Source organism: Giraffa tippelskirchi, chromosome 7 (genome assembly GCF_054371585.1).
Source record: "Giraffa tippelskirchi isolate mGirTip1 chromosome 7, T2T-mGirTip1v1.2.pri, whole genome shotgun sequence".
Classification (NCBI taxonomy): domain Eukaryota; kingdom Metazoa; phylum Chordata; class Mammalia; order Artiodactyla; family Giraffidae; genus Giraffa; species Giraffa tippelskirchi.
The window spans coordinates 43,069,437-43,090,631 of NC_137281.1; the positions used below are offsets into that span (position 1 = coordinate 43,069,437).

A 21,195-nucleotide genomic window follows, 5' to 3' on the forward strand; every position below is an offset into this window, starting at 1 on the left:
TGACTATATGAATGCTTGTCAGCAAAGTAATGTCTCTACTTTTCAACATGCTGTCTAGATTTGTCATAGCTTTTCTTCCAAGGAACAAGCGTCTTTTCATTTCATGGCTGCAGTCACTGTCTGTAGTGATTTTGGAGCCCAAGAAAAGAAAATCTGCCACTGTTTCCATTTTTCCTCATCTATTTGCCATGAAGTCACAGGACCAGATGCCATGATCTTAGTTTTTTGAATGTTGAGTTTCAAGCCAACTTTTTCACTCTCCTCTTTCACCTTCATCAAGATGCTCTTTAGTTTCTCTTTACTTCCTGCCATCAGGGTGGTATCATCTGCATATCTGAGGTTATTGATATTTCTCCTGGCAATTTTGATTCCAGCTTGTGATTCATCCAGCCCAGCATTTCTTATGATGTACTCTGCATATAAGTTAAATAGGCAGGTGAATATATACAACCTTGATGTACTTCTTTCCCAATTTGAAACAGTCCGTTGTTCCAGTTCTAACTATTGCTTTTTGACCTGCATACAGGTTTCTCAGAAAACAGGTAAGGTGGTCTGCTATTCCCATATCTTTAAGAATTTTCCACAGTTTGTGTGAGCCACACAGTCAAAGGCTTTAGCATAGTCAATGAAGCAGAAGTAAATGTTTTTCTGGAATTCTCTTGCTTTGTCTATGATCCAGTGGATGTTGGCAATTTGATCTCTAGTTCCTCTGCCTTTTCTAAATCCAGCTTGAATATCTGGAAGTTCTTGGTTCATGTATTATTAGAGCCTAGCTTGGAGAATTTTGAGCATTACTTTGCTAGTATGTAAAATGAGCACAATTGTATGGTAGTTTGAACATTCTTTGGCATTCCCTTTCTTTGAGATTAGAACGAAAACGGACCTTTTCCAGTCTTGTAGCCACTGTTGAGTTTTCCAAGTTTGCTTGCATATAGTGCAGCACTTTAACAGCATCATCTTTTAGGATTTGAAATAGCTCAGCTGGAATTCCATCACCTCCACTAGCTTTATTTGTAGTAATGCTTCCTAAGGCCCACTTGACTTCACACTCCAGGATGTCTGGCTCTAGGTGAGTGCTCACACCATCATTTTATCTGGGTCATTAAGACTTTTTCTGTACAGAGACTGGAGACCTTGGACTCCCATCTCTCACTTCTAAGATTTCTTTTCTAGGGAGTGTTCTTTGGGAGGTGGGGAGAAAACCCATACTTTCTCCTGCTTTGGTTATGACTTGGATGACAAGGAAAAAATACTACATCAACACAATGCTCCAAGCAGTCCAGCCTTGTTTCCTAATTGCTACTGTCTAAACGGGGTGCCTCAGGTCTGAAGGGCCAGGTGTGGTGTACCAGAGGGTGGCATCTGGTGGTTGAGGATCCAACAGCAGAGGGAGCTCGAGGTGGCCAGGGAGAGGGGCTATTTAGAGGGCTACGCTGATGTTTTGGTTGAACACCTTTTTAGCATCTATCTCTCCTTCGATCATGTGGGGGTGGATGTCCACATTCATTCCCGCATCCTTGCACAGCTTGAGCAAGGTTCGAATGTTGTTCTTGGATAACCTCAGGTATCTGTGCAAGACAAGGCCAAAGAGGTCAATTGAGGGTGGAGTCACCGCAGCTCCAAACTTCATTGAAGAGAGCTTAGATTTAAGCAGTGTCAGTGTGGGACCTCTGTAAGGACTGGCTCTCCAGGTATTTCTGGAGTTGACAGAGGTCTCATAAAAGACTTGGTGGGAGTTTTTACTGGCATAACTCTTTAAAATTTGTTTTTAATTGAAGAATAATTGCTTTACAATGTCGTGTTGGTTTCTGCTGTACAACAACATGGATCAGCCGTAAATATATACATACCCACTCCCTCTTGAGGCTCCCTCCCACCCAACCACCCTATCCCACATATCTGGTCATCACAGAGCACTGAACTGAGCTTCCTGTGTTCTACAGCAGCTTCCCACTAGCTATCTAGTTTACATATGATCGTGTATATATGTAAACATTACTCTCTCAAATTGTCCCACCCTCTCCTTCCCCCACTGTGTCCACAAGTTCATTCTCTACATCTGTGTCTCTATTCCTGCCCTGGAAATAAATTCATAAGTAACATTTTTTCTAGAAGAGAAAAACAAATATCATATATTAACACATATATGTGGAATCTAGAAAAATAGCATAACTCTTCTGGAAATCAGTTTGGCAACATTTATGCCAAACAAGTTGCCTCTCCACCCAAACAAGTTCATTATTTTTGATTCAGTAATTCCACTCTGGTCCTCAACTTATCCCAAGAAGAGAAGTCAATGGAAGAAAATCTATATAAATAAAAGTATTTGTTTTGGGGTTAGTGGCAATAAGAAAATAGTAAATTCCATCAGTAGAGGAATGGTCAAGCAAACAATGGAATATTCATTTCAAGAAATCTTCTTAATGTTAAAACATCATTTGCAAAAAGAAGGTGCAATAGGGCTGTGACATTATGCCAAGTGGGGAGGAAAAACCTGAATGCAAATTGTTAGGTGTTTTTTCTCATGACTGCCATGTGTGTATAATCTGAGGGAGGCCAAGGGATGGGGGAAAATAAAGGACAGTGGAAATAAAGGATGAGGAAGTTGTAGAAATAGAGGTGAGTATTTTTTAATAGTATTCACACAATTAAAATTAAAACATCATTTTAAAATATTAGCTAAAGCCCCACCGTTCTGACTTATAACTGAAGAATAGGACTGATTCCATCTCTGCCATGTGGTTTAGAGAGTATCTCTGCCATCACATCCCTTATTCCACCATCAACCTTGACCTTGCTCTCAGCCTTAGTATAAGGAGGGAGGCCCCCGACTCAGGCTGCTCTCAGGCCACCTTCTGGTTGGTTACTTTGCTACACATGATAGGGAAAGAGTTGTATATTGTAGAAACTGGGTTTTCTATCCATTGGAAATGGTCTCCCTTCTCGTTCCTTTTTTTTGACCGTACCCACGGCCCACAGGATTTTAGTTCCCTGACTAGGGATTGAGCCCAGGCTCTCAGCAGTGAAAGCCTGGAATCCTAATCAGTAGGCCACCAAGGAACTTCCCTTCTCTTTCAAGACTGGCCCAGAGCTTCCTTGTTCTCACAGTCAGCTCCCACCAGCCCTACCTTTCCCTGATGGCTCCAGCCACAGTCTACCCCATCCCTCCCTGACCAGCCCAGCCCCTGGGGGGTGGATCTCACACACATCTACCTGTGCACCCTCACTAAGATCACAAAGGGCAATTTCATCCTTTTTTTGGATGTTTTTCTAACGGCTTGTTTTTTGCCATCTCTGAATATTCTCTCCCCCTATGCTGTCCAGGTCTCTCTTCTCCTCACCATGGAGCCCAGGAAGACTATCTTTGGCCAGAGTCAATTAAAACCACGCTATCAATCTGAAAGCCATGGCCAAGTCATTCAACCGTGGAAGTGGCAGGAGCCAGAAACCGCCTCCAGTCAACAAGGCTTGCTGCCCGTCTTTCAGCCAGTTAGCCATTCCACCCATCCACCCCTCAACCAGTCAGCCAGCAGAGCAGGACTGTGTGATGGGGCCTGTGGATGCCAGGTGTCTGAAACCTGCAGGTGAGTTCGCTGCTGTGAACTCTACAAAGATGACTACCTTATTCTGTTGTCCTATTTCCTCCTCTACTGAAGTTTCTGAACCGTGTCAGATACATCTTTACAGTAAAGAGTAACATCAGGCTGGGGAGGGATGCTCAGATTGGGAGCAGAAGCACTGCTGTTTGGTGTTGCTGAAAACCAGTGGGTCTTGTAACTAGGACAAAGAACAGCAAGAAGGGAGACCCCCTTGGTAAGAGCATACATGCCAAATGGTTTCATACTTTGCTTATGGTCACTTTAGAGTCTGAAACCCCAGACATAGAGCAGGTAGCCCCTGGGAATGGTGGCTACTGTCCCAGCAATTCAACACCACAGCGTAAAGGAACTTAGGGGAGTTTCCTGTTAAAACAAGGCCACAAACAACTCATTCTTTGTGAGTAACAGTCATGGTTTTTCTTGCAAAACAAATAGAAATTTGGGGAAGGTTGTGTACATGTCCTAAGGCAGGGCATCAAAACGACAGCACCTAAATGTTGTGTTCATTAGTGGACCCACCGGCTTTAGCCCTTTGGGACTCAAAGCAGAGCCCGCAGATGCTGCAGCCACCCTCCCTTGCTCTGGGCTCAGCCCAGGTGTCTGAACCACAGACGGTCATGAGCAGAGCCTGGTCTTACAGGAAGCACCCAGCCCCAACCGCGCAGGGCTGCTTACCGGCAGCTCAGCACCTCTTCCGGCTTCAACATCTTCATCATCTCCATCTTGGGCTCCATGCCCTTCTCCATGAGGCTTTTCAGTTTACGCTCATAAGAGGCATCAGGCATCTTGCTCCCCCACTCTCTCAAGAAGGTTGACTTCCGCTGGGCAAAGGCAGCATCCTGTAATACGGGTTCTACGATGCTTTGTCGACGGTATGGCATTGGGCGCTGAGTGGACTCTTGAGCGACTGCATCCTTGATGTCTAAGTCTGAAATTAGACAGATGTCACCAGGGAGTTAGATCTTGGTCAGGGTGGTGGTAAGGTGGACAGGAAGGGGATGGGGCCTGGAAGGCTGCATGGGCTTCAAACCTTACTGGATCTGATGTCTTTCCAAGACCTTGGCTGGTTCTGATTCAGCATTTGTTTAATCCCTATTCATCTTATCCTCCTTACTTTCTCCTTGTCTCTTGTTCTTCTCAACTCTGTCCTTTTTTTCTCCTTTCATTCATTTCCTTCTCTTAATCATCTCTCCTTCCCTAGAGAAAATTCACCTAAAGTGAACTTCAGCCTAAAAGGGGTTTAGGAGAAGGTAGCAGAGGAGATCAACTTTGAACTGGGATTTTAAAGGACAAACAGTTTATCACATGATAAAAAGGAAGAAAAGTATTGCAGGCAGGAGGAACAGCATGGCTGAGCAGGAGGAACAGTGTGCACAAAGGCACACATATATTAAATGAAATAGTGAGGGTCTGATGCCACCCAAATCTGGAGTTTGTACTGAGTGAAATACTGGTGGACTAGAGCTTGGAGACCTTAATTATTTTCTTGTTAAATATACTCTTCTGTATTTTACACACTTTCGCTTGTACGCATAGAGTATTTTCTTCCCATTTCTAACTGGTGTGACTGGTATAGAGAAAAGACTACTGTTAAAATTTTTGTTTTTCTAGTACACCAACAACCACACCATATAGTATCATTTTGGGCCTAGAATTTCTTGAGTTTTGCAGAAAGACAATCGTATCAGGAGAAGAATGAAAATATATTCCCCTAATATTTGTAAAAATTATGTACTCTTCTTGACATGTCGCATTTGACACTCTCCAAAACAATGTCAATGACGATGAAGGAAGTCATGCTTCATTTTGTTTCTGATTTTAATAAACTGATTTAACATTCCATCATTTAGAACGATGTATGCCAGGATTTTTAGAATGCTTTGTAATATTCAGCAGTTTTAGTCTACATAAGGTTTTTATTAGCAATAATTGATTGATTCTGTTTATTGCTTTTCTATCATCTACTGATATGATCATATGGCTTTCCTTTAATTTACTGATAAATCATGTTATTATATATCTTGATAGCCTAACCATTTGCAAGCTGCTGTGATAAATCCTACTTGGTCATGGCTTATTATTCATTTCATACATGGATATATTTGCCATATTTTCATACATTAAGTCTATTTGCTAAAATTGTAAAAATAACTTTGCCTCCATATTATTGTCAGATTGGCCTGCTTTTTGCCTAATATTTTACTTTTTTAAATTTTATTTTTAATTGGAGGATAATTACTCCACCATACATCAACATGAAACAGCCATAGGTGTACATATGCTTTCCCCCACCCAAACTTCCCTCCCACCTCCCTCCTCATCCCACCCCTCTAGATTGTCACAGAGCACCAGCTTTGGGTTCCCTGCATCATACAGCATGGTGGCTTGTCAAATTAATGCAGAAATACCTGTATTTTCTTGTTTTTTTTATTTTTAAATTATGAAAGTACAGTAACACATATACAGGAGACTTGGAAAATACAGAACAAAGTTACATATGGTTCCACTATATATTGCAATTCTTTTTTTAAGTAGATAAATTAAGACTTTTAGTTGAAGTTTCACTATCAAGCTCTCAAAAATTAATAGAGTGAATAGACAGGAAAGTAGAAGGATATGGCAGACCTGAAAAGCACTATGAACCAATTCAACATAATTAAGATTTGTACAATTTTCACACAACAGCAGGATACAAATTCTATTCAAGTTCCCATAGACTATAAACCAGGAGACCATAAACTGGAACATATCCAGGGACATAAAACAAGGTGCAAAAATTTCATAATCTGAACAACTGATCCTGAATCATACAGAATCTGTTCTCTTATCACTGTAGAATTATGTTAGACATCAACGTCAAAAGATATTCAAAAATAACCCACATATTTTCAAGTGCAATGTGACATTTACCAAAAGAGATCTTTGACTTAGACACTGGAAGCCTCAATAAACTTAAAAGACTGAAAAAACACAGAGGGTGATTGCAGAGAAGAAAGAATTTAAATGAGAAACTAATATTAAAATGATAAATTAATATTAAAAATACTTTAAAAACTATGTATTTGAAAATGAAATGGGCACTTTTAAATTACAGACCTTTATCTAAAAATCATAACAAGGAAAATTAGAAAATAGAAATGTCTATATTTATGTAGCCTGAAATAGCTGAAGTAACATTAAGATTATTTGATTTTTAATGTTAGGTAGAACTTGGTATCAAACCATTTGTCCTGGTGCCTTTTTATTGGGAAGGTGTCTACCATCTTCCAATTTTTACCTCAGGAATTGCTCTAGTCAACTTTTCTACTCTTTATTATATCCGTTTGATAGTTTATAGTTGAGAAGAAATTATTCATCTATGTTGGGTTTTAGTTCAGTTCAGTTCAGTCACTCAGTTGTGTCCAACTCTTTGCAACCCCATGGACTGCAGCACGCCAGGCCTCCCTGTCCATCACTAACTCCCGGAGCTTACTCAAACTCATGCCTATTGCATCGGTGATGCTATCCAACCAGCTCATCCTCTGTCGACCCCTTCTCCTCTCGCCTTCAATCTTTCCCAGCATCAGGGTCTTTTCTGATGAGTCAGTTCTTCGCATCAGGTGGTCAAAGTATTGTAGTTTTAGCTTCAGCATCAGTCCTTCCAATGAATATCCAGGACTGATTTCCTTTAGGAGGGACTGGTTGGATCTCCTTGATGTCCAAGGGACTCTCAAGAGTCTTATCCAACACTCTATTATAATTCACTTAACGTATTTCGTATCTTTGCTTATGCACCCTTTCTCATATAAAATCTTGTATATTTTTGACTCTTCTTTGACAAGGCTCATGATATACATACTATTTGTCACTTGTTTTTTTTAAAAAGCTAGCTTTAGACTTACCCTTTTAGCTACTTTTAATTTTGTATTTCATTCATCTTAGTTGGTATTGAATGGATGAATTCTCTTTTTCATATTAATTATTTCTTCTATGTCATTAAACTAATAAAGGTATTATTTTTTTTATTAATTTATTATTTTAGTTGGAGGCTAATTACTTTACAATATTGTAGTGGTCTCTGCCATACATTGACATGAATCAGCCATGGGTTTACATATGTTCCTCTTCCTGAACCCCCCTCCCCCCTCCCTCCCCATCCCATCCCTCTGGGTCATCCCATTGCCCCAGCCCTGAGCATTTGTCTCATGCATCGAACCTGGAATGGTGTTCTGTTTCACATATGATAATATACGTTTCAATGCTATTCTCCCAGAACGTCCCACCCTCACCTTTTCCCTCAGGGTCCATAAGACTGTTCTATGCATCTGTGTCTCTTGTTCTGTCCTGCATATAGGGTTATCGTTACCATCTTTCAAATTCCATATATATGCATTAGTATACCGTATTGGTGTTTTTCTTTCTGGCTTACTTCACTCTGTATAATGGGCTCCAGCTTCATCCATCTCAATAGAACTGATTTGAATGTATTCTTTTTAATGGCTGAGTAATATTCCATTGTGTATATGTACCACAGCTTCCTTATCCATTCGTCTGCTGATGGACATCTAGGTTGCTTCCCTGTCCTGGCTATTATAAACAGTGCTGCGATGAACATTAGGGTACACGTGTCTCTTTCAATTCTGGTTTCCTCAGTGTGTATGCCCAGCAGTGGGATTGCTTGGTCATATGGCAGCTTTATTCCCAGTTTTTTAAGGAATCTCCACACTGTTCTCCATAGTGGCTGTACTAGTTTGCATTCCCACCAACAGTGTAAGAGGGTTCCCTTTTCTCCACACCCTCTCCAGCATTTATTGCTTGTAGACTTTTGGATAGCAGCCATTCTGACTGGTGTGAAATGGTACCTCATTGTGGCTTTGATTTGCATTTCTCTAATAATGAGTGATGTTGAGCATGTTTTCATGTGTTTGTTAGCCATCTGTATGTCTTCTTTGGAGAAATGTCTATTTAGTTCTTTGGCCCATTTTTTGATTGGGTCGTTTATTTTTCTGGAATTGAGCTGCAGGAGTTGCTTGTATATTTTTGAGATTAATTCTTTGTCCATTGCTTCGTTTGCTATTATTTTCTCCCATTCTGAAGGCTGTCTTTTCACCTTGCTTATAGTTTCCTTTGTTGTGCAAAAGCTTGTAGGTTTAATTAAGTCCCATTTGTTTATTTTTGCTTTTATTTCCAATATTCTGGGAGGTGGGTCATGGAGGATCCTGCTGTGATTTATGTCGGAGAGTGTTTTGCCTATGTTTTCCTCGAGGAGTTTTATAGTTTCTGGTCTTACGTTTAGATCTTTAATCCATTTTGAGTTTATTTTTGTGTATGGTGTTAGAAAGTGTTCTAGTTTCATTCTTTTACAAGTGATTGACCAGTTTTCCCAGCACCACTTGTTAAAGAGATTGTCTTTTCTCCATTGTATATTCTTGCCTCCTTTGTCAAAGATAAGGTGTCCATAGGTGCGTGGATTTATCTCTGGGCTTTCTATTTTGTTCCATTGATCTATATAAGTATTACTTTTTTATTTGTTTTATAAAGACAAGAACCATTGCTTTCAGTTTTCGCTATAAATTTTCTTCTAGGCATAGATTTTGCCTTCATCCCATAGATTTTGGTATGAAACAAAAATAATGGAGTCTTATTTCCATTAGTTTTTATCTTTGAAATCATGGTATTTTGGAAGTGTGTTTCTTAATTTTTGTTGAGATTATCTTTTAATTTTAATTTTATTTCTAATTATTGACTGTAACTGGCCCTAAAATCTTTACTGTTTTGAATGTTAAAGTTTTCTTTTGGTGAATATGCTTTGGCCATATAAAAATGTGTGTTCTCTATTCAAATATAAAGTTGTGGTTAGTTAATTGCATTGTTAAATTCTTCTAGGCACTTCCTTAAATTATCTATTTGACCTGTCTTGAAAGAGGTATTGACTATGCCAAAGCCTTTGACTGTGCGGATCACAATAAACTGTGGAAAATTCTGAAAGAAATGGGACTACCAGACCATCTGACCTGTCTCTTGAGAAACCTGTATGCAGGTCAGGAAGCAACAGCTAGAACTGGACGTGGAACAACAGACTGGTTCCAAATAGGAAAAGGAGTATGTCAAGGCTGTATATTGTCACCCTGCTTATTTAACTTATATGTAGAGTACATCATGAGAAACGCTGGGCTGGAAGAAGCACAAGCTGGAATCAAGATTGCTGGGAGAAATATCAATAACCTCAGATATGCAGATGACACCACCCTTATGGCAGAAAGTGAAGAAGAACTAAAGAATCTTTTAAGGAAAATGAGAGAGGAGAGTGAAAAAGTTGGCTTAAAGCTCAACATTCAGAAAACTAAGATCATGGCATCCGGTCCCATCACTTCATGGCAAACAGATGGGGAAACAGTGAAAACAGTGTCAGACTTTATTTTGGGGGGCTCCAAAATCACTGCTGATGGTGATTGCAGCCATGAAATTAAAAGACGCTTACTCCTTGGAAGGAAGGCTATGGCCAACCTAGATAGCATATTTAAAAGCAGAGACATTACTTTGCCAACAAAAGTCCGTCTAGTCAAGGCTATGGTTTTTCCAGTGGTCATGTATGGATGTGAGAGTTGGACGGAGAAGAAAGCTGAGTGCCGTAGAATTGATGCTTTTGAACTGTGGTGTTGGAGAAGACTCTTGAGAGTCCCTTGGACTGCAAGGAGATCAGTCCTGGGTGTTCATTGGAAGGACTGATGTTGAAGCTGAAACTCCAATACTTTGGCCACCTCATATGAAGAGTTGACTCATTGGAAAAGACCCTAATGCTGGGAAGGATTGGGGGCAGGAGGAGAAGGGGACAACAGAGGATGAGATGGTTGGATGGCACCACTGACTTGATGGACATGGGTTTGGGTAAACTCCGGGAGTTGGTGATGGACAGGGAGGCCTGGCGTGCTGCGATTCATGGGGTCGCAAAGAGTCGGACACGACTGAGCGACTGAACTGAATTGAACTGAAAGAGGTATATTGCAATCTCCTACTGTAACTATTTTTGTCAGACTTACTTTGCATTTCTAAATGTTTATTTAACTACTATTTTTTGGTGTGTGTAGGTTTATGGTTATTATTTACTCTCTCTAGCATTTTAAAATCTCTCTCTTTTACCCTGTTGTTTCTTTTAGCATTAAGTCCACCTCATCTGTTTGCATATCTCTTTGCCTATCCTTTTTCATTCTTTCTAAAAAACATGATTTTAAGTGCATATCAAGATATTTATTTTTAAACCAACTATTTCCTAATTTGATGTCTCTGCTCTCTTCTAGAGCATTTTCTTTAGATAAATGAATAAATGGCTGAGAAACTCCCTAAATGTTTCTGACTTTGCAAATATCTTTCATTCACCCTAACAGTAACTTATATATGGACTAAGAATAGGATTGTGAGACTGTAATAATCAGTAGTCTGTAAGTGTCATTTCTAGATTGATGCTAATCTGACTTTTTCTTTGTGAGTAAGTTGTTCTTCCTGTAAACTTGCAAGAATTCATGAATAAAATGCATAAATTTTACCAGAATACGTCTGGGAAAGTCTAGACATTCTATAACATAAATGGAGGGACAACGGCCTAGAGAGAGGCTCTGACTTGCCCAAGGTCTCACAGTGAGTCCGTGGCTGAACTGGGATCTTTGTGTCCAGTACAGCTCTCTAAACTGACAGCTGGCCCCTGAGAGAGTGATGGGGTCAGGTGGCATTAGCAGTCTGTTTATGCATGGTGGAAATTGGTACCATGTTCCAGGAGAATGGTGAGGTACACATCTTCATTGACACAAATGGAAATCCTTTGGAGAAAGGGCCACGGACTTTCTTGAGACATTTGATCCTCTTCTGGATCAAAGTAGGTCTCATGCAGGGAAGATGAGTACTAAAATGAATGGTAATGAGAATTATACATATTGGCTAACAGTTATTGAGTAACTTATGTTTCAGGCAGTTTTCTAAGGCTTTCTAGGGAGGGGGCACTACAGTCTCACAACCACATCATGCCCATTGATCACATAAGAAAGTGGAAGATCAGAGAGATCAAATCATGTGACCAATATGCCAGGAAGATGTGAACCCAGGTTATCAATGCCTTTTTCTGGGAGCCTATCCTGGCTACCCTCTTGGACAAAATGTCCCATATTTCTGAGTCCATGGCTAAACAAATACATTAGATTTCTGTTGAGCTGTGTTTGGGACTCCAGGGGTTGACTCTATAATCACCCAGAGACGGAGGGCGTAACTGCACCCCAACCCTTTGCATTAGGAATACACCCTTGCCTGGCATTGACAGAATGCCCTGAGCATAGGTGGGCAAGAAGAGAAAGCCAAATGAATTCCATTTTCTTAGTCTAGATGCTCAGACTTTGTCAAGATTTGCTTTGCAAGTATGTTCCCAATGCTTTCCGAGCATCTTTTAGTGGCCCTTAGCCACAGTCACCTTTTAAGAATTCAGATCCAACTTTGTAAACTTTTTCCATGTCTTGTTATTGCACTCAATTAGGACTGTGTTTTGGAAAGGCCAATCTGAGATTTCTGCTTTCAGCCAAGGTGTGGTAACAGGAACTAGATTTATCTTTCCGTCTCAAGCAATTAAACATTGGGGCCTGATAGGTGAAATGGCATTTTTCAGACGTTGGCAATACAGGGCAGTGATCCTTTAGAAAATGAAACAGAGGGGGTGAGTCCCACGAGAGCCCCAGCTGATGGCTGGAAGATGCTTTAGGGTTGCAGCATGGGTAGAGAAAACCTAGACAGGAGTCTAGCCATTTCCCTGAGTTGAGGAGAGAGAATATACAATTAGGCTAGAATCTACAGGGCAGAGTAGCATGGAGAGCTGCAGAAATCTACACAGGCTTCTCTAAGTTGATAATAGGATGTGCAGGAGAGGAAACTACACAGATAGAATTGGTGGGCGAGACCACTAAAACAGCTGGTTCTTGAAAATGATGCCAATTATTTGGGTGCTGAGTGGTGCTGAAGGAGGTTAGTAAGAGATGTTCTGGCTAGAATATTTCTCCTTGTTTGGGATCGATAGGTACACACTGCTATTTTTTAAATGGAAGACTAACAAGGACCTATTGTACAGCACAGGGAACTCTGCTCAATGTTATGTGGTAGCCTGGGTGGGAGGGGAGTTTGGGGAAGAATGGATACATGTATATGTATGGCTGAATCTCTGTATATGTATCCTGTATCCCCGTATATGTATTTGCTGTCCACCTGAAACTATCACAACAGTATAAACTGTATAAACTGAAACTAAAGTTAATCCACTATACTCCAATATAAAGTAAAAAGTTGAAAAAAAAAATTTTTTAAAGAATGGTTTTTTTTTATTCACACTTATCCTTCTTAGACTTTTGCCATAGCCCTTAACTGCCTCTACACCCTTCCTAGAGGCTGCTTCGTCTTGATCTTGACTCCCAAACCACAATCTTCTCACTCATTTCAGGCCTCCTGACAGCTTTCACAGTATGTTCGCCTTGCTGTGCCCAGACTCAGCCCTGACTCAGTCCTGGTGCCACACGTGGATGCCCAGGTGGTTGCTGGATGCCTGTGAACAACGGCCCCACTTGTCTGCGTGAGCACCTGCTGACCCCCAGTGGCCATCGGTTGTATTACATTTGGAGAGGGATGCCTGCTCTCCGACAGGGTGGGTTTGTGGGGGACAGGGCTGGGCAGATGGATGCAGCGGCACTGCAGAGGACCAAAGGCCTGGCAAGTCAGCCTGCCCTGCTGGCATCCTTGTGCAGTGAGACGGAAAAAATTAATCGACTTGTGTGAGAGTTTCTCTTAGGGAAGGAACTGCCTTTGTTTAGGAAAATATCTTTTTTTTCAGACTACGTTGAAAAAACTACTTTTTTTCACAGACTACACTGAGTGTGGAATGAGACAGTGGAACAAAGTGATTCCTTGAGGTAAGAAGGCAATGGGAATGTGTGGGTCAGGAAAGGCAGAGGCTAGAGGAGAAGGGAGAGGAAAGAGAGAAGAAGAGGGAGAGCTGGGTAGAATCAGGACTAGAGTGAGACAAGGTACTCAGGGGGCGAAACTAAAGGAGGTGTTTGCTCTCAGGCTCATGAAAGGGCAAGGTGGGAGCCTGAGAGAGACCAGCTTCTTAAATTTTGTGTCCTGGGTGCCTAGCTTGTCTGACCCTAGTCCTAGTCTTGGAGTTGAGCAAAACATCTGGAAACCACCCCTGCAGGAAATGGAGCCATCAGGGAAATCTCCTGATGGCAGGGGACAAAGGGCTTTGAAGAATAAGAGGGCATCATAATAGACTTCTAATATGTTTGCTGTGTAAGTCTGTGATGTAATTATTTACCTTTGTTGCCCCAAACCTTCAGTAAAGTTTGCTGACACGCAATGGCTTCACGTGAGAGGTCTGGAGAGAAGTGATGTGTTCCATGCCTTCATGGAACACATGGCAGAGAGCAGGGAGAAGGAAATAGTCCTGGAAGTGAGATCCACAGATGCTCAGCCTCCTGGCAGGACCAAGACACCGAGAGCGAGGGGAAATGTGGGGAAGGGGTGGGGCTTCCCATAGGGCATAAGTCGAACTCCTTCCATTTTTTTTAAATGAACTTTTTATTTTGGAATACTTTTAGATTTACAGAAGAGAAGAGTTGCAAAGACAACTCTTACAGACAGCTCCTATACATCCTCCCGCTAATGTTAACATCTTACATAAGCCAGGAACGAGAGATTAACTTGGGTGTGTTACAGAGTTTTTGTCTGGATTTCACCAATTCTTTCACTGAATAACTAGTCTAGCATTTAGTCCTGAATCTCGCGTTGCATTTAGAGCCAATCATATTTAATTGTAACTGGCAAGTAACCACAGCTTGGTTACAATGGCTTTGGTGCATTAAATGAAAAAGAAATAAGGAACTTTTTGTTGGTCAGAGTGGGGGCAGTTAGCACAGGAGAATTGGCAACCTCTCCTCCAAGGCTCTGGCCCCTCTTCCTTTGAGCTAATTGGAATCCCTTCCAGAATTTTTTTTTTTTTTTTAACCATACATCTCCATCCCAAGAGGCCAGGCACAATAAATGTATCTATTATTCCAACACAGCCCACCTGAGAATGTTAGTAAAATGTTTACATAGAAGTAGCCATATACTTCCCAGGTGACTCAGTGGTAAAGAATTTGCCTGCAATGAAGGAGATACAGGAGACGCGGGTTTGATCCCTGGGTCGGGAAGATTCCTTGGAGCTGGAAATAGCAACCCACTCCAATATTTTGCCTGGAGAATCCCATGGACAGAGGAGCCTGGCGGGCTACAGTCCACGGAGTCACAAAGAGTCGGACACGACTGAGCAACCGAGCCCGGACGCAGCCCTTTGCTAACATCTATTGAGCACCTACTCCACATCTGGCAGAGTGTGGTCTGTGCCTCGACTTGCTAAAACTATACTGTGAGGCTGGTTGTGTAACTGTTGCCTTTTGCAGATGTGAAAACTAGACCCCATGGATGGAGTGGCTTGCTTGGGATTATACAACTCTGCGTTTGTTACCAATCGGCGGGGCTGGGACTCAAACAGTCAGTCTTGTTAATAAGTATCTGGCATAGTCCAAGCCCACTTCTTCTTGGGTACTAGCATCACCTGGCAGGTTTCAGGCCAGCAGCTGTGGTACCTTCTGTAGCACCTTGACACTGTCACAGTATCTAAACGAGTTAGATCATTTGGACATGAGGGTGATGTCACCAAAATGACTTCAGGAACCCAGGGGTCATGATACTAGCTTCCTGAGAAGAAACTCCCCCTCCCCCCGGGTGCTAGCTGAGGCTTGACACCCACTTGTCTCCTGTCCAGGTCACACCCCCTGATGCTGTGATTCCCAGTCACGGGGGTTCCTGCATCCACAGAGGTGGGATTGACATAGATGGTGCTGCCTTAAGGATGGTGCCATCTCTCGGCCCCTCTGATAGGAGGGCAATGGCGAGGACAATTCTGGCATCCCCCCACCGAGGTACTTCCCTTACCAGATTTCCTGGATGTGTCCTTGGTGTTGGTGCTTGGGGTCAGGCTGCTGTGGCGTTTTCCCTTTGCTTCCACTCTGTAGAGCCTTCGGTACAGGGCAGAGGTTTCGTCATCCTTGGAGTTTTGCCCTGAGGCCTGGGAGGAGATCTGGAGAGATGTTACAGGCTAGAGAAGGGGTTCTGGCTCTGCTTCCTTCATCCCCCAGCGAGCGAGTTCAAGGGTTGGCTGAAGGGCAGATGAGGGGGACCCAAGGAGAGGCTGACTCTAGGTGCTGGGTCCCTGGGACAGGAAGGCGCACTGGTGTCTGCTCACCAACTTCTCTCTTCTGTCCCCAGAGCTCATGAGGGACACCCTGGAAACCACAGCCATCGCTGGTTGTCCCCCCTTTCCAATGGCACTCCTGAGTGGTTTAGGGGAGGGAGGTGGTACCCAGGAAGAACGCAGGGGTGCAGGTCTTCCTACTGGGCCTGTGTGGTGTGTTGGGTGGGAGCTGGCTGGCTGGAGGGGGTGGGTGATCTATGTGGGTGCTAGTGTGTGGCAGGGATGAATTTTAGAGCCCCACATTTAAAAGAAAAAGCAGCCAATTCCGTGCGAGAGCAGAGTGGGCGCCCCCTCCTTCCTGTGGAGGGGCTGGGGTAGGCGGGGTAACGTCACCTGCTCAGAGAACGCCACCTGTTGCCTCCCTTGGTTCCTGCGGCGGACTCCCTGATGTTTTAGGGCAGTTTTGGTTTTCTTTTCTTCCTTCGCAGGTTCTGCCAAGTCTGTCACCACCTTGGATTTGTTCTTCTGAAACAACAGGGAGAAAAGCCCTGTGGCCGCCTCAGTGGGCACAGACCAGCCCTGCACCCCGCAGAGGGGAAGGACCACCCAGTCTTAGCACCCACTCTCATCCTACTGTTCCCCCTTGTGGGCCCTCTGCCTCCAGACACACCTGGTGTCCTCATCACCCTACCCGAAAGATGACCTTCCAATGCCAGGCGTGGCTGTCCCTCCCACTTCAAAGTCCATCACTAGCTCCCTGTCACCCCCTACAGGAGGGCCCCACTCTCCAGCCTGGGAGGAATTCCTTCCAGCCCTCGAATGGCCTTGCCAGCTGCCACTTCCCTACATGACCTCCAGTCTTCGAGGCCAGCCAGGGTGCTCCCTCCTCTCTTCACCCCACCGCCACCCCAGCTTGTCCTCCCGGAGCTGTCATCACAACTCCTCCTGCCTTTCTCTTTCCCCGGATGCTCCTGTCTGCCTGCTGGGAATGGAAGGCCGGGTAAGTACAACAAGTCCATTTGAGGCATGTATGCTTGGCTCTCACAGCTGCCAGGAGAACCCGGTAAAAGAGTAAGTTTCATTAGTAAGTTTCATCCGGGCCCAGGAGGGGAGGGGCCCACAAAGGTGCGTCCAGGCCCATCCTTAATGGGTAGACTTGGAGTGCTGGAGCATAGCAGGGAAACTGAACCGACTGGATCTCCTCTTGGGGTATGCTGTGGGGTCTGAGGGTTGTGCAGAGATGACGAGACTGGTCTCCAGGGCTGACGGCCTGGCTTGCAATCCTGCTCTACGGCTGAGTGGCCGAGTGACCTTGGGCAAGGGACGGCTCTCTGTGCAGTTTAGTCCCCTTATCTGCGGATGGGGATGGTAGCAGAAGCTACTTCATCGGGTTACGGTGGGAAATAATGAATTGCTGTGGGGAAGTGCTTAATGCTCCCTGATTGTTAGCAGCACTCTGTGAATGGAAGGAGGGTTTTGATAAGCCAGTCTGGGTGTGTGGAAGGAAGCTGTCCAAAGACGATCTAAGAAGCGGGTACCAGTCACCTTCAGGGTTTTGTGGGGCTTAGTGGGGGAAGGGGTGCAAGCTGGGTCCAGGGCTGATACTCCTAGTTGATTAGAGAGAAACTAAGTCCAGTTACTCTAAGAGTGGGCCACCTCCCTCCTTCCCCTCTCAACTTTTAACCTCTCTTCAACAGCTGCCAGAGTAGCTACAGCCCCCTCTTGTGAAGGAAGCTGAGTGGAACTGATTTGGACCACAGACCCATCAGGAAACTGCCACAGAAACTGACTTGGTGGCCCCTGTGCCCAAGACCTTAAATCTCAAGGGTCTTCTTTTACGACAAATGTTCACAAGGGGCGTAGCCCTCTGGGTAGACTATAACCCAGAGGCTACAGTGCTGAAGTGGGGAAAAGCCTGGACCGCCAGGAGAAGGGGCACAATGAGCCCCCCCTCCAACTGTCTTCACTAAAGGGTCCCCTGCCACCTGCCATCCAAGACCTGCCATGGAAGCATCACCCTCTCTCTCAGGAGCTTCTTTCAAAATCCAAATGCTTCTGGAAAGGGTAACGATGCTTGAAGATTTAATTGTATTTTGAAAGTAAATTTGTTCCCTTTCTGGGTCCAAAATTATTTATAAGAAAAGCCACATAGAAGCTACAGCTGTGACAACATTATTAGAATATAAGCTTAGCAGGAAGAGATGGGATCAAGTATATTCATCAAAGGAGTGAGTTAAATCCCTGTAACCGAGTTCTGAGAAGCTCAGCAGTCAAACCCTAACACCTCCCCCCCAAAATGAGGGGCAATTGGTAGGGTAGGTAAATCACTAACTCCTCAGAGTAAAATAAGTTTGTCAGATGTGTTTACATGTATCTGGTGAGACTAGCACTCCAGATCGCTCTGACTGTGTGTCAGTCGCTCAGTCGTGTCTGACTCTCCTACATCACGGGCAGATTCTTTACGATCTGAGCCACCCTCAGTAAACGCCTGTAATGATAAATAAAGGCATAACCAGAACAGAAGCAGGGGCCGATGAACTGGGAGAGGCAGGAAAGGACAGGTGGTGACAAAGGTGTGTGTGGGGGTGGGCCTGATAGCCCATGAGCTGGGAAACTGGATATGTCTGAGTTTGTGCCCTGGCTTAGACCCTTACTAGCTCTGTGAGCTCAAGCAAATTATTCCTCTATTTCAGCTTTCTTATCCTTCAGCTGGTGGGTAAGATAAATGTCTACCTTGTAGCCTTGCTGGGAGCAGTTGATCAGACAACTCACTGCAATGCCAAGCACAAGGCCTGGCACACAGCAAATGCTTAGTAAAAGATATCACTGTTGTTAGTAATGCCATTTTCATCCATTTTTTTCTCTGGGGGACAGGGGTGTCAAGATCAGGTGGCCTCCTCTGCCGAAGAGACCACTTTCCAAGGTTATGGCTTGATTTTCTGTAGATGAGGGAACCAAAGGGGAACTCTTGAGGGAAATGGGCAAAACAGGTTGTTCTTGGAGCAAGAGAGAAAAGTGGTGTTGCAGACTTTTTCGTGTGCCCTTCTCCCCCTAAATTCACATGCTGAAATCCTAATTCCTAATGTGATAATGTTGGGGAGGTGGGGCCTTTGGGAGGTGGTGAGGTCATGAGGTTGGAGCCCTCATAAATGGGATTAGGACCCTAGAAAAGAGGCCCTGGAGAGCAATCCTGTCTCTTCCTCTCTACGAGAACATAGCAAGAAGCAGCCATCTATGAACCACAAAGCAGGCCTTCATCAGATATCAAGTCTGCTGGCACCTAGATCTGGGACTTCCCAACCTCTCAATTGGGAAGAAAGAAATTTCTGTTGTTTCTAAGCCACCTGGTTTATGGCATGTGATTGTAGCCACCCAAATGGACTAAGACAGGCAGTTAAACTAAGTTCTGATGAAGGAGAGAAAGGAAGAGGTTCCCAGGTGGTGCTTCTGGTAAGGAACCTGCCTGCCAATGCAGGAGATGGAAGAGACACAGGTTTGATCCCTGGATAAGGAAAATCCCCTGGAGGAGGGAATGGCAACCCACTCTAGTATTCTTGCCTAGAGAATCCCATGGACAGAGGAGCCTAGCGGGCTATGGTCAATGGGGTCCCAAAGAGTCAGACTCAACTGAGCGTCTGAGGTTTTTTGTGTTATCAGGAGTTGCAGTGGGGACAGTGGAGGTGGAAGATGCCCTTTGACCCTGGGGCTATCACGAGGCCAGAAGTGCCTGGGGACAATGGGAAGGACACATCAGCAAGACCCTGGAAGCAATCGTCCCTCAGCCCTTCTGAAACGCTGACAGAGCCAGCTTTAATGTCTCTCATTAAGTGAAACCTCAGTGAAACTAGACAAAATTCTTCCTGACAGTAGACCCTTGACCTCCTCTTTCCTAGAGCAATTTCTTTAGAAAATTTACACTTGCAAATTCCTTTTCTGCCCCTTTGAGATGTAAATCTTCTCCCAGCCTCTAGCCCAGGTTTATGATCCAGGAATGTTTTTCTCCAGATGCTGGGTCAGGAAGATCCCCTGAAGAAGGGCATGGCAACCCACTCCGGTATTCTTGCCTGGAAAATTCCATGGTTAGAGGAGCCTGGTGGGGTTACAGTCCAGGTTCGCAGAGAGTCAGACATGACTGATCTCAAGCCTGCAAAGAGCCATCCTTTGAAATGCGAACATCAAGAAAGATAGCATCCCCATGTCCCAGTCTCTGTGGCAGTGTAGCAGCTTAACTACTTGGGGATCATTAGCAAACAAAGACGGCCTGATCTCCTGGACAGCCTCCCCCACGCCCTCCAGCACTCTTCTACTGGCTCACCCTGGTGCTGCAAACCCACCCCTCGCCCCATCACATCAGGCTTCAGTCGCCTTGAATGAAGCCTTCCTTGCAGGTTTTCTGTGACATACACACCTGGAGATCTTGCTTCTTCTTCCCCTGCCTCCGTTCCAGCCACTCCAACACTCGTGTCAGGTCTGACATCCGTCTCTCCTCAGCCGTCCTCCACACGAGCTTCCTCTCTGTGGGCAGGGAGTTCTTCAGGTCCTCTGACTGCTCTGTCATCATGGAGCCCTGGTCCTGCCTTGGGCAGGAAGGTGGCACACTCCCACTTTGTCGAACCCTCTGCCTCTGGTTGCTGGTCCTGGATGACTCAGATGGTAGGGTGTTTTCCTCTAGACATGAACATATATGTGAACATAAAGGGCAGTGTCAGGGCAGAGCTGGGATACTGGCCTCCAAGGGTAGGAGGTCCAGAGGCCGATTGTGAGGTCACTGTCAGGCTGTCGGGGGGTGGTCAGAGTGGAGCAGGCTGTTGGCTTCCCCACGTGGATCCTGTCCCTCTTTAGGCACTGTCTATCTCCTGGATTCTGCCACAGCCTCCAGTATGGGCTCTCCACCTCCGTTTCCATAAAGATCTTCCTAAAACAACGGTCAACTCACCTATCTCCTCAAAAACCTTCAGTGGCTCCCTGCAGCTTATACAAAAATCTAAACTTTTCAGTTTGGTAGGCTTTCCACAATGTGCTCTAATTAGAATGAAGAGTTGTTAGGCTTAATTACTTTTATATTCATTGAATAGATATCAGATGCCTACTATATGTCAGCATAGTGCTGGGGATATAAGGCAAGATAAAAACATCATCAGGACTCCTAAAACATATGGGCTAGTGGGAAAGACAGCAGTTCAGTAATTACTCTGTGAATCCATAAAGACAAATGAAGAGGAGTACTCTGAAGGAAAGAAATATAATTCTAAGAACTAAACAAAAGAACTAGACTTGGATGGGTTAATGGGTGGATCACACTTGCGGAGTGGCTGAAGTTAAAGGGTAAACTGGTCTTAATGGGTCTCTGGACCAGGA

General features: G+C 44.2%; 1 protein-coding gene and 1 long non-coding RNA gene across 12 annotated transcripts in view; one reads left to right on the forward strand and one right to left on the reverse strand.

The window, feature by feature from the left end:
• C7H16orf78 (chromosome 7 C16orf78 homolog) overlaps positions 1-20,525 on the reverse strand; it is a 39,500-nt gene extending 18,975 nt beyond the window's left edge. For 8 of the 11 annotated variants that reach the window (XR_014061058.1, XR_014061054.1, XR_014061053.1 and 5 more), the window contains exons 1-4: positions 20,246-20,525; positions 16,231-16,362; positions 15,579-15,723; positions 4,275-4,527 (exon numbers count right to left, since the gene is read on the reverse strand). Coding sequence is in view for 4 of the 11 variants with exons in the window: in XM_081517255.1 (XP_081373381.1) it covers positions 4,275-4,527; positions 15,579-15,723; positions 16,231-16,362; positions 20,246-20,398 (683 nt within the window). In the remaining 7 variants the exon portion in view is untranslated. Of the gene's footprint in view, positions 1-1,269; positions 1,569-3,621; positions 3,778-4,274; positions 4,528-15,578; positions 15,724-16,230; positions 16,363-20,245 lie in introns of those variants that run through there. The other 3 variants (XM_081517253.1, XM_081517254.1, XM_081517256.1) reach the window with 3 other exon arrangements.
• On the forward strand, positions 1,523-17,965 carry LOC145515847 (uncharacterized). The gene is made up of 8 exons (XR_014061060.1): positions 1,523-2,619; positions 3,325-3,584; positions 9,465-10,575; positions 13,048-13,176; positions 13,435-13,513; positions 15,409-15,565; positions 16,611-16,837; positions 17,535-17,965. It is a non-coding gene; the product is annotated as an uncharacterized LOC145515847 (long non-coding RNA).
• Positions 20,526-21,195: the final 670 nt, after the last annotated feature.